Here is a 13,782-nt window from a genome sequence, read left to right on the forward strand (position 1 = left end):
TCACCGTCTATAATGGTCGAGTCAATTGTGTTCGTGAAAATTGTTCCGGGCAGCAGATAGTGAATAAAATGAAAAACATAAATCACAGTTACAAGCAATGTTTATTTGTTATTTGAGTAGTTTATTGGTTTACCAAAATTGACATGTAATTGACTGGACTGGGAATATGTCCCGTGCCAGAGGCATGAGAGGCACGTCCACAAAAATATATTGAACTGGAACATATTCAATTATTGGATAGTTTACTGAAACAAACTATTTGTAACACTTTTTTCTATCTACGCAATAAAACTATTTTCATATTTGGAAGTTTTAACCTTTTCTAGACCTAACAAATGAGGATAAAACCTGCCTATTTCTCCCAGCAGGTGTCGCTACTGTTGAGTGTTCTTAAATTTTGACAGTTCCCTATACTATTTGAGTAAAGAAACATATTGTTTTGGTTATATTTTTACACTATAACTTTTTGCGCAGCGTTTAACTAAGTCATACTGTTATATTTGTTCCCTAAAGATCGGAAAGAAGAAGACTTAGAAAACTTATTTTCAATCAAAACTTTTTTTTTGACGTGACTTATTGTAGATTTGCCGCAGATGGCATTAACTACTTGGCCGGACAAATGGGGAGCGCTGAAGGCTCTCACCCGGTACAACGTTTAAGACAACAGGCCTGAGGGTGCCCAGTTGGGCGCGAACCTCGGCTCAGGGCGTCGTCTGGGAGGAAAAATATTTGAAAGAATTAATCGACCCTAGTGAGTCGATAGCGATAAGCGCTGAATGAGGGAAATCGTCGACGACGCCGGCGGGGTCGGTATCGGGGTCCTGAAGTGTTTGGTGTCGCGAGCTGATTGGCTGCCGCTATGGCTAGAGTAATCGGGTCGTCGGGATCGTATATTACGTCCTTCGGACGCCGATACTTTTCAGTACCGTCCCTAAGCGGAATGTACTCGGAAGCCGCAACTACCAGGGGATTTGGGTGGTGCGGAGCATGTCTCTTTCCAACTGGTGGGTTTTCTTATTCGTTACTCGTCGTTCAGACGGGATACACTTCACGTTGCTCCACATTTTATAGTTTATCACGAATTTAATCTGTACAGTACGGGGAGAACTGTCAAAATTCAATAAATATTCAATATATTGTTATTGTTATAATAAATAAATATATTCCGCTAGAGACATACAAAAACCACTTTGTGATCCCTAGTTTGGTTAGGAAATTACAGGTTTATAACTTAATTGTCCAAAAAGTAAGATGTTCCGCGCACGTTAAGCCGTTGGTCCCGGTTACTACTTACTGATGTAAGTAAGTAGTCGTTACATGAGCCATGTCAGGGGCCTTTGACGGCTCGATAATAACTTTGATGTTGAGGTTGATGAGGTTGGTAATTCAACTCACAACCCACACGATAGAAGAAGAAGAAAAACAATAACAAGTATATCCAGTCAAGTGTAACAAGCGTACTTCCAGTCCAGCATAGTAGAAAAATATCTTATATGTTTCAAAAGTATTATGGAAACAAAACGAAAGGACGCCCATAAAAGAACTTAGCAAAATGGGGATCACGTCGTCGTGAACAAGAAAATTTTGATTAATTTTGTTTGTGAATTAATGTAGAGACGCAAGCGGGATGAGTTTCACGAACTCTGTGAACGCGAGTGCAATCGTGAACAGCATCTGTCTTACAGTTATGTCCGAAGTTTATGAAAATTACCTTTCATTAATAGTAGGTATATTATTTATTGTATTTGTTTATTTATTTGTAGGTACACAATAGGACACAGAAAAGGAACACACGTTTTTTTGTAGCTCTAAGGTTGGTTTCACGCTAGGTACTGTACTCCCCGACTAGGGAATGCTAACCCGACTCGAAATCGCAAATTCGAGATCCCGCGGGATTGAAAATAGGTATGTAATATTATTTGAAAGAAAACAAAAACCTTTATTGTTCAATATTACTAACTAAATAATTAAGTATTCTTTGGAAATCAGCATAATCAAAAAAATAAAAACCAATAAACAAAATCAAAACTCATAATGATTATAATTAGCCAGTAGTCCCGGTTACTTCTTACTGGTGTAAGTACTTAGTCGTTGCACGAGTCATGTCAGGGGCTTTTGGCGGCTCAATAGTAATCCTGACACCAGGGTTGATGAGGTTGGTAATTCACCTCACAACCCACACGATAGAAGAAGGAGAAGAAGCATAATCAAAACAAAAAGTATAACTCAAGGAGATTCGCCCAATCCCGTCAACCTCGAATGGGATCTTGTCATAATTATTATGCTTTCGCGACAAATCTTGCCAAGTGGAAACGATTTAGGGGGTGATTTGCGATATAAAATTTTCGTTCAGTCTCAAAGTATCTCCGTATCAAATTTCATCGTTATCGCGAGCCCTACGCTCTAATTACCACGGAGGCTATCCATCCTAATCAACAAAAACACTATCAATTGCGCAGAGGCTTAAAGTTTATAAAGTAATCCTATCGACAACATAAATACCCGGCGTTTAAGCGAAGCCATTTTACTATCGCATGCTCATCCAGCCTAATCCCCATTTGTACGCGATTGACCCGCCGATAGATTTTCGCAGGTTTCAATACCAAATGGGATTTGACAAAATCTATTTCGAACCCGTGCAGCGGGCGTACGGTTCCGCAGAATCGGATTGTTTACTTTTTTTGAAAATTGTGGAGGGAATGGAATATTATCTGTGAAGCCTAGACCAAGTTTTGGAACGCAAGCGATGCGAATCGACGAAGAGCTCTTTTTTACTTAACTGCGGCGGAGCGAAAAGGAAGCTTTATTTTTGACCGCTATGTATGTATGGTAGAACGCTTGCCTCTCACTTTCAGGTTGCAGATTCGAATCCACCACAGGCCTAAACCAATGAATGTTGAATTTGTTTTTGAATTCATGTTTGGATCATAAATGATTATCACGTGCTCAGCGGTGAAGAAAAACATCGCGAGGAAACCCACATTCCCGAGAAATGCATTTGCGGAGGTATGTGACCTAATCTGTATTGGGTTGGTTTTCCTTTCGCGGGTTCGAAGGTCAGACAGGTAGTTGCTTATGTAAAAACCGGACCTGTCAAATCTTCACATTAGGTAAGCGGACCCTGTGAAAAACGTTATAATGCTAAGAAGATGATGGTAAGTACTAAAAAAACCGGAGTCTCTCGACTAAAGAGACGGCCAATCAGCTCACTTTCACCACTTTTTTGTCTGTTAAGGTAGTAAATATTTTATTTTAAGTTCTACCCGTCATTTTCTTATTCGCTGAAAAGAAAAGGGGCGGATGATTGAGAATGAATGATGTATGTGTGTATAGTTGATCCCAAAAATTTGACGAGATTTCGCGAGATCGGGATCCCGTCACGCGCAGATGACTCCTGCATGATGTATAAGTATGTAAGTATATTAGAGAACATACGTACGTACACATACTGGTAAATGGTTTTGAAGCTAGGAAGGCTTAACTTCAAAACCATTTACCAGAATTTAACAAATGAGGTGTCACGAGTAGCGTATTGACTGTTCGGTGGTGTCACATTAAATTCAATGTGACGCTTTGTAGAGAACATAATAATCTGAAGAGGTGGGTGCCATTATCACCGGAAACCATGTGTTGTAAAACGCCACCTATCGTGATTTATGTCAATTAACTCTAACGATGCTCGATAGATGGCGTTGCTAGCGAACTTGATTTTTACTACTGAACTGACCGCGCTCAAGACGGTTGCTCTAAAGTGGCTCTCATTATACTAGAACATTCTACGACCGAGTTTTATTATAATCCCATTGCTGGACATCTTATGGTGACCCCGACTACGAAGCCTACGGACCCGCTGCTACAACAGAAAAAAAAAAACGCTGCAGCTGAAGACGCTGCGGCCGAAGCTATCCAGTACATCGGGTTAGACGTTGGCCATCCGACACGCATCGCTTTGGGTGTTGTCAGGTTTGATCATTGCGCTGGGGAAAACGTGGTGAGCTACCTATATTCAATAACCCTCGCAGCTACATACACCAGCAGTCGCAAATTATCAACGTCGACGGTGGGTGTGAGCACCACGGTCGTTGAACACGGCCCCACGAGCCACCAGTCACGACACGACGTGGCATTCCACACGAAGAGCAGCCGCAGAGTTCCACGAATACCAAGAAGATAAAGAAAGTAGTAAGTGGGCTGGTGTTCCTACCCTTCTTCCAAATTTCCATTCCACCTTCAATAGACACACCTACTTGAAAATTTATTTTTGGTTGTAATTTAATTCAAAAAAATATTATACCTGTCTTCACTTGAACTTCTTACTTCATTCCGTAAAAATGCCTAATTCAAATAGTGACGAAAAAACTACAATTAAGGAATTAAAACGAAGCAGAGCTGCCTATAAGGGTCAGTTAACGGCATATACAAATTATATTAATACAATAAACCCATCAAACCTAGCTAGTGACGATTTAATCAATTTGGAATTGCGAACTGAAAATATGTCTAAAAGTTATAGTAAATACGATGAAGTTCAAGGGAAAATAGAAATTGTGAGATTGAGGCTCAAATAGCTGAAAGAACCGAATATGAAAGTGTTTATTTCGAAACTGTGGCTAAGGCTAAGTATCTACTTAAATTATTGCAACCACAAGAGGAGGTAAAACCAGAAAATAAAATTGCGAGTACCTCATCGGATGCAATAAAATTTCCAGATATTTCATTACCTACTTTCAGTGGAGATTATAAGGAATGGTTAGAGTTTAGGGAAACGTTTGATGCATTAATTAATCAAAGCTCACTGAAACCAATTCAAAAATATAAATATTTGCGCAGCTGTCTACAAGGCAGTGCGCTCGAAGTTGTCAGTTCAACCGAATATACAGCTGATATGTACCCCCTAGCCTGGAAGGCATTATGTGAACGTTTTAATAACCCACGATTATTAGTTTCAAAACATCTTTCTATGTTATTTGAACTCGAACCTATACGCACGGAGGACCCAAGCGCGCTTAGATCTCTGTTAGATAACATGAACAAACATTTACGCTCTTTAAACTCATTAAATGTACCTACGGATAGTTGGGATATTGTTCTTATCTATTTTATGTCGGCTAAACTGCCGGAGACCTTAAGAAACAAATGGGATTCGAAACAAGACTCTAATGAATTGCCATCCTTACAGGACTTCAAAGCCTTTCTAAGAAAGCGAGCGGATGCTCTAGAGATAACTTCTAAAGCCTCAGAGCACGCTAGTAACCAACAACGACAGCCAATAACATCGAAGAAAGCTCTTGTAAGCACGTCCTCCAAGCCAGCCGGTGGTGACGGCGGCGGCGGCCGGACCGAACGACATACGGTATCGTGCCCGCAGTGTAAAGGTAGACACTATATAAACCAATGTAATATTTTTTTGGCTCTGAATGCAACTGACCGTTTTCGCATGGTAAAGGGGCACAAATTATGTATCAACTGTTTAGGCTTAAACCACAACACCAGGAATTGCCGGTCATCACACTGCAAATACTGTAGAGGTAAGCATCATACACTACTCCACATTCATACCGAACAGAATCCTCATAATACTCAACCAAACATATATAGCTATACATCTCAACCGACTACAAACACCCTTCATTCACACAACGCAGCGACGTCAGCTGATAACCAACACTTACAATCTATGCAAGTCATGCCACCGATCGGTGGCACACGAGCGAGCGCTAGTACCACTACGGAGCCTATGCGCACGCACACAAACACAGTTTCTTCTAAAGAGATACGGAACAAAATAGTTTTTCTATCGACTGCTTTAGTTCGCGTTTACGATTGCGATCGAAAGGTGCATATTTTACGGGTCTTATTAGATTCCGGTTCGCAAAGTAATTTTATCACAACTCGAGCACATAAATTGCTCAAATTAACCAAAAACAAAGTGAATATGCAGGTTATTGGATTTAATGACCAATCAACTGATATCAATTCGTATTGTGAAGTAGATCTCGAATCTATGAAACGAAAATTCCAAACAAAGGTAACTTGCTTAATTGTACCATTTATCTGTCATTTACCGAATTACAATATTAAAACCGAGTCATTAAACATTCCACAGCACATCGAGCTGGCGGACGAAAACCTTTTTAACCAAACAACCGAAATAGATATTTTAATCGGAGCCGAGCTGTTTTATAACCTATTATGTATCGGCCAGCATCGACTTGGGGAAGGAAGCCCTACCCTACAAAAAACCAAACTAGGCTGGGTGATAACCGGAGGCCTGACTACCACACTTGGAAATCCACGGGTACGTTGTAATTTGTCTCTAAATTCTCAGTTAAAAAGATTTTGGGAGATAGAGGAGCCGAGTGATAGTGTTAACCCTTTCACTGATAACAATAGTATTTTTCAGTTGTCAGATGATGAAACCCAATGCGAAAATACCTTTCTGAAACACATTCGCACGTGTGATGGCAACTTTATGGTTAATCTCCCTCTGAGATTGCCTGAATGTGAATTGAGTCAATCATGGGCGATAGCAAAACAAAGATTTAGCTCATTAGAAAAACGTTTTGCTCGTGATGAAAAATTTAAACAAATGTACGTTAATTTCATGAGAGAATTCGAAAAGGCAGGGCGCATGGAGGTATGTAGTGAAACGGAATCTTCATTTAATTATTTGCCACATCATGCGGTAATTAATTTACATAAGACATCTACCCCACTGAGAGTAGTGTTTGACGCGTCATGCAAAACAAATACAGGTTTATCTTTCAACGATATTTTACATAAGGGTACGATTCACCAAGATACTCTTATTAATATTTTACTACGATTTCGCTCATATAAATATGTTATCAACGCAGACATACAGAAAATGTTTTGTTCTGTACTCATAAAGCCTGAACAACGACACTTACAATGTATACTGTGGAGAGAAGAACCATGTCACGAATTACAAACATACAAACTTACCACCCTTAGCTTCGGGTTGAAACCCGCACCACATATTGCTACACGATGCTTATTACAATTATCACAAGAAACTCATGCCAGTTTGAATACTCAATCCACAGCTTCGACGTCAACAACGACGTCAGTAAGGGCGGAGGCAGCTACAGCATTAGCTGAACAGTTCTACATGGACGACCTGATCTTCGGTGGCGATGACGAGCAGCGAGTAACCGAGGTAGCCCATGAAATCTACAGGATTCTGAAGGGGGCTAATTTTCATCTCTGCAAATGGAAATCCAATTCGTTATATATTCAAGGTACCATAAATACACACACAAACACGAATATACAGTCATCAGATAGTACACAATCACATAACATTCAATTTGGAGAGAAAGGTCATAAAATATTAGGCTTACAATGGTCTAGTCATGATGATAGTCTACTTTATTCTATTACTTTGAAACCGAATACAAAAAATATAACAAAGCGAACAATTTTATCGCGATTGTCAAGTATTTACGACCCTCTTGGATTGATAGGCCCTGTTCTGATCATTGCGAAGTGTCTTATTCAAAGATTGTGGATCGACAAATCGGACTGGGATGAGTTTATTACAAATGATGTATTCACTGATTGGTGTACGTTTTATAACAAACTACAGTATTTGAATACATTAAAAATACCACGTCAAACAGTGTTAGATAACATTGTAATTTTCGAACTGCACGGATTTGCAGATAGTTCCACTACTGCTTATGGTGCTGCCATATATATACGCACAATTGATAATTGTGGTCAAGTTCTTACACGATTACTGTTTGCAAAATCACGAGTAGCACCCATAAAAACACAAACAATTCCGCGGCTCGAACTCTGCGCTGCTTTGTTATTAGCAAATAACATGGACGCAGTAAAGACCGCACTTAAACGACGTGTAAATAAAGTCCATTATTGGTCAGACTCAACCGTCACACTCGCATGGATTAGAACAGAACCGAACAAGTTAAATACCTTCGTATCAAACAGGGTATCGAAAATTCAGTCACTTAGTGACATTTCAAATTGGCATTGGGTGTCGACAAAGGACAACCCTGCTGACTTATTGTCTCGAGGCTTACAAGCAGATAAATTAGTCAGCTGCCCTAGGACACATAAGTTATGGTTTGAAGGACCATCATTTCTAAGTAAACCATCACATGAGTGGCCTTCATAACAAAAAACGACAATAATTGAACCACCTGAACTCAAGGTAAACAAAGCAAATAGTAGCACAGTATGCAACACAACACGAAGTGCAAATGATATCAACCATGGTTTCGTTAATGATTTAGTCTTACGTTGGTCTAGTGACACGAAATTATTCCGTGTACTTTCATATGTTTTACGATTTATGAGTGATTGCAAAAATAAAAATAATAAACAAATTGGACCGATCTTGTACAAAGAGCAGAAGGAGGCTACAGATATTTTAGTAAAATTATCACAAAAACAATCTTTTCCAATGGAATACAAGCTCCTTCAAAATAACAAAGATATACCCAAATCTTCAAAATTATTTAACTTGAAACCCTTTTTACAAAATGATATTATAAGAGTTGGGGGACGTATTAGTCATTCACAGTACGATTTCAACAAAAAACATCCCGCCATCTTACATAGCGATCACACACTTACATATTTAATAATGTCTAACGAACACATTCGTCTCATGCATGCTGGACACAGCTACTCTTATCGTCACTACGAGAAAGATACTGGCCCATAAAGGGAAAGTATCTAGCCAACCGAATCATACGAAAATGTGTACCATGCTTCAGGGCCAAACCTGAAATTACAACACCGCTAATGGGAGATCTACCTAGTAACCGACTTAATCCTGCGCCACCATTTGACACTGTGGGTTGCGATTACACCGGGGCAATCACACTTCGTGATCGCCGAGGACGTGGTTATAGGACCTATAAAGCATATATATGTATATTTATATGTTTTGTAACGAGGGCAATTCATATAGAGCTCATTACAGGTCTTGACTCGGAAGCATTCCTCGCAGCCTTCCGGAGATTCACCGCACGACGAGGTAAACCGCGCCGTATGGTGAGTGATAACGGTACTACCTTCCATGGCGCTGATAACGATTTACGCGAACTTTATTCCTTTTTAGCTCAAAATTTGGATGAATTGACATCATCATTTTCTAATCAAGGTATAGAATGGAAATTCATACCAGTATATTCTCCACACATGGGCGGTCTGTGGGAAGCAGCCGTCAAAAGTTGTAAATTTCATCTTAAACGAGTGTTAGGTCAGAGCCTGCTCACTTATGAGGAATATTCCACTGTATTAGTGCAAATTGAGGGAATCCTTAACTCAAGACCTCTCTGTCCTATTCCCTATACTGATAACGAAATATCTCAAGTCCTAACACCAGCCCACTTTATTATAGGTAAAACACCAGTGGCGCTACCAGACTACGACTACGATGACATACCTACCAATAAACTGAAATATTACCAACAACTCCAACAGATGTACCAGAGCTTCTGGCGTGGATGGTCCAGGGACTATATCGGCACTTTACAGCAACGAACCAAGTGGAGGAGTTCAAAGGGACCAAGTCTAACGGTAGGCACGGTAGTGCTGATCAAAGATGACCACCTCCCTCCCTGCTACTGGAAGCTCGCAAGAATCACGGACACACACGCGGGGCGAGATGGCATCGTCCGAGTCGCGACAATGAAGACATCTACGGGAAACATCATTAAACGATCTTTTGCAAAAATATGTCCATTACCTATAAGCTTAGAATAATAGTTACTTAGTTTGTTTAGTTAGCACAATAAGTATTACATACTATGTTATTTAAGTTGTTAAATAAACACATACTACTTGTATACCAGTAGGGACTAGATTATAAAAAAGAAGGTTAGGTCTGTGTACTTCATTTATTTAGAAACTGTGTTGAAGTTATTTCCTCTCATTGTATAATCACACTTTAATTAGCTTCTCATTACACTTTCATGGTTTGATTTTATTACACTTAGTATTAACTAGAAGTACAAGTAAATTTTATCTTCACATTATTTATGTACAAGTAAATAACTAGTAGTTGCCCTTTGCTTAACATTTTCATTTTTTTTCATTTTCATTTTACTTTGAAATACTAAACCTTTTATTTCAAGGGGGGCAAGATGTTGTAAAACGCCACCTATCGTGACTTATGTCAATTAACTCTAACGATGCTCGATAGATGGCGTTGCTAGCGAACTTGATTTTTACTACTGAACTGACCGCGCTCAAGACGGTTGCTCTAAAGTGGCTCTCATTATACTAGAACATTCTACGACCGAGTTTTATTATAATCCCATTGCTGGACACCATGCATGGATTATTTATTTTATAATATTGCGGATTCCTAAAGGAATGCATGTCAGAAATTGCACTGGATTTAATCCGTTGAAACAAAACTAAAAACAACAAAGCTATGACGTGGCTCTATGACCGTTAAAATTTGATGGCATCAAATCGGCCGATTTTAAAACGCGAAATTCCTTTTGAGCGGCTTTTCGAACGGTTTTGCATATTTTACATCACAAACAACATAACATAGCCTATGTTATGTGTCGCGTATTATATCAACCTCACAGAATAGAGTAGGTACCTATTTCACAGGGTCAAAGATAAATTATAAAATGCTAATCTAGAAATGGCAGTCTACGGTGATCAAATATCAATCTCATTTTACATTTCGACTTATTTTCGAATTTGATTTATGAATCGTACGACGTTTTGCCGAGTTTATTGATAACGTCGCAGGACAGCATTTCCAAAGACCAAAGAAAACTTTCGTTTTGCATTTCGTAAAAAGTATCTCATTGAACGTCTCATTTTCTCATTTTCATTTAATGTGCCCGCGTGGTGGTTTAAGGCCCGATCATATCCATCCACAGGGAAGGCCCGTGCCCCAGCAGTGGGGACGTTAATGGGCTGGTGATGATGATGATCTCATTTAACTAGATCCTCAAGTAGCCTATTCACGTACATTATAATCACCTAATACAGAAAACTACGTAACCCCTCCGGACTCGTGGTCACACCAGGTTGTCACACCAGTATGACAAACAGGAATTTTATTCTTGTTTGTCACACGCTAACAATACAACACCTTTTATCACACCATTGTTAGTGCGGAGAATATCCCTATGATAAAAAATATATTATAGCCGTCCTTCAAATAAAAACACTTTGCACTGTTTAGTTATTTACTCAAGAAGTTAAACTATAAAATATAAAGAATACTGTAAAATAAATCAGTGAATAATCAAATTAACAATATTAACAACAAAACTATGGCGAGCGGTAGCGAGCGGGCGGGCGGACAGTGCGCTTATTTGGCGCGCGATTAACACCAATAGGTGGCGCGTTTATTTTACTCGCTATAATATCGATATTTTCCATAAGGCATTATATTTGTGCAAAGAGATTAAGTAATTATGTTTAATAGCGCATTCTTTTTAACGCCCCTTTTCAAAAATCACATTTTAATGGGATTTTCTTCAACAAAACCTCAATTTCTTTCATTTAATTTCGATCTGGGTAAAAAATGAGTCCATAATTTTATACCTGGATTAAAATTTGCTTGCCTTTTGCGAGGTTTTTTTAATAATAAACATAATCGAATGTGATTTTTTAAAAATGCGCTTACGGTATTTATACTATATCTACAGTCTTTTATGTTGGAAGAGAGACATATGTCATCAGTAACCTACACTATGTAGATACTTATCTACATAAAAACATACAGTGCAATTAGAAGAGAAATCCCCGCCACTTCCGATATAGTCCTGAGGTGAAAAAATAATCAGATCAGAACATTTTCTGTGGTCCTGTGGTTGAGCGTTGGCTCACGATCCGGAGGTCCCGGGTCCGAATCCCGGTGGGGACATATTATAAAAATTACTTTGTGATCCTTAGTTTAGTTAGGACATTACAGGCTAATCGCCTGATTGACCGAAAGTAAAGTGATTCATGTTTCGCACAGCATAATTAAGGGTGGAAGATGTGTTGTGCCTGGGTGCGATAACAAGGTAAAACATTTAATCCAAAAATAAAGATAAAAAGACACATAATGTCTTATCCATGAAATTGAGAGGTTTAAGGCATATCTGTACAGCGCTATCTGTATTTTTTTTTGGGGAACATCGCCTGGACAGACCCTCATTGCTTCTCAAACGGTACCGGACTTGCACTAATAAGTTACGTGCATCACTAACACAGTTAGCACGACAGCGGTATGGCTCACCACCTATCGCGTCTAACAGAAAGCTCTGTGAGTTGTGCCTACTTAGTTCATCATGCGATTAATATATCATCTTTTACCCGTGGCCCCACCAACACGTGGGGACACCCCGGCCTGGTGGGTCCACGGGTATTTTTTTACCCGTTGTCCTACCGTTCTAAACATTAATTGCTATCCGTGCTTCGGAAGGCCATGATGATCATTTCTACCAGCATCAATGTTTTCTTTCTTATATATCATAAGTTTTACATACATACATAAAATCACGCTTATTTCCCACCGAGATAAGCAGACAGATACTATGGAATTCCATTTGCTTCTATCCTGACACACTTCTCTTGCTCCCTCCACATTCATCAATAGTTTCATACACGCACGCCGGTACAGGGTAGATCGTACTGAACCTTTTCTAAGGACATCTCTAATTTAGTCAATGTACGTCCTTCTAGGTCTGCCTCTGCCAGCTCTACCACCAACCTTCGCTTTATATACTGCTTTCATAAGTAAGTTTTAAGCCATGGTATTAACTTTATAATTTATATTAGAAGTTTAAAAATTCTAATATAAATTAAAAGGCTAATTATAATTTATTTTGGACTCTTTATAAACATTAGTAACATAGTACTTAATCTAGTACCTACCTAAGCTGTTGGTCCCAGTTAAAACTTACTGATGTAAGTAAGTAGTCGTTACATGAGTCATGTCAGGGGCCTTAGGCGGCTCCATAGTAACCCTGACACCAGGGTTGATTAGGTTGGTAATTCACCTCACAACGCACACGATAGAAGAAGAGAAGATCGCTATGGGTCTACCTCTGACTACCCCAATCGGAATTATAGTCGTGAGCTGACATGTGATATTTATTTTGGAAATAGCTTAATTAGCGCACCAAAACTGCTGGCGTATAGTTTTACTTGCAACTTAATACCCTTGAGGCCCGAGATTAAGTTTCTGGTTAATTTACATAAGCATTCAGCTTTTCACAATGTGAATTACTTGTGGGGGATCGCGCAGATTACTTTCACTATAGATATCATCTTTCACACTCCTCCTACAGACTTCGCAAGCCTGTTTTCAATTTCAGCCGGGTCTGCATGACAACCGCGCCGCGGCGCGAATTATATCGAGCGCTTGGACCAATAAACGATACGAATGCTATCGACGTAGATGGACGTCAAACGGCTGTTGGTCGAAGCGTTCAATATAATTCGACTCGCGCGCGGCCCGGTTGTCATGCAGACCCGGCAGCATAAAATTGTTTTTTTTTTTAAATACAAAAAAAAAGTTATACAAGTACTGCGTTATTGGGAAATAAACTCGTGGATTTCTTCTTCCGTATCAATTGTTCCCAGTAGTCCTCTCTAGCCCTCTCCCCCGTGTTTCCAAAAAATGACCAACAGACATATCCTCTTGCAGAAATTCTATTTGCATTTCTTGTATGAATTCGTTCTTGAGCAGTAATGTAATGGTAATTTTTTTTTTCTTTTCTTGGAAGTAATCGTAGCGAATTGTCACCCCGGTGACAACTGGGAAGA

General features: G+C 39.3%; 1 protein-coding gene across 3 annotated transcripts; it reads left to right on the top strand.

The window, feature by feature from the left end:
- Positions 1-5,809: 5,809 nt before the first annotated feature.
- LOC126378870 (uncharacterized) lies at positions 5,810-10,291 on the top strand. Of its 3 annotated transcripts, none has more exons than XM_050027375.1 (5): positions 5,810-6,028; positions 6,107-6,298; positions 7,068-7,262; positions 8,975-9,045; positions 9,395-10,291. In XM_050027375.1, the coding sequence occupies exons 2-5, from the start codon at positions 6,193-6,195 to the stop codon at positions 9,452-9,454; spliced, it is 432 nt and encodes a 143-aa protein (XP_049883332.1). In that variant the 5' UTR covers positions 5,810-6,028; positions 6,107-6,192; the 3' UTR covers positions 9,455-10,291. The 3 variants fall into 3 exon arrangements, with proteins under 3 accessions (XP_049883332.1, XP_049883316.1, XP_049883324.1); XM_050027359.1 differs by having other exon boundaries at positions 9,478-10,291; XM_050027367.1 differs by having other exon boundaries at positions 7,077-7,262; positions 9,478-10,291.
- Positions 10,292-13,782: the final 3,491 nt, after the last annotated feature.

Source organism: Pectinophora gossypiella, chromosome 2, assembly GCF_024362695.1.
Source record: "Pectinophora gossypiella chromosome 2, ilPecGoss1.1, whole genome shotgun sequence".
Classification (NCBI taxonomy): domain Eukaryota; kingdom Metazoa; phylum Arthropoda; class Insecta; order Lepidoptera; family Gelechiidae; genus Pectinophora; species Pectinophora gossypiella.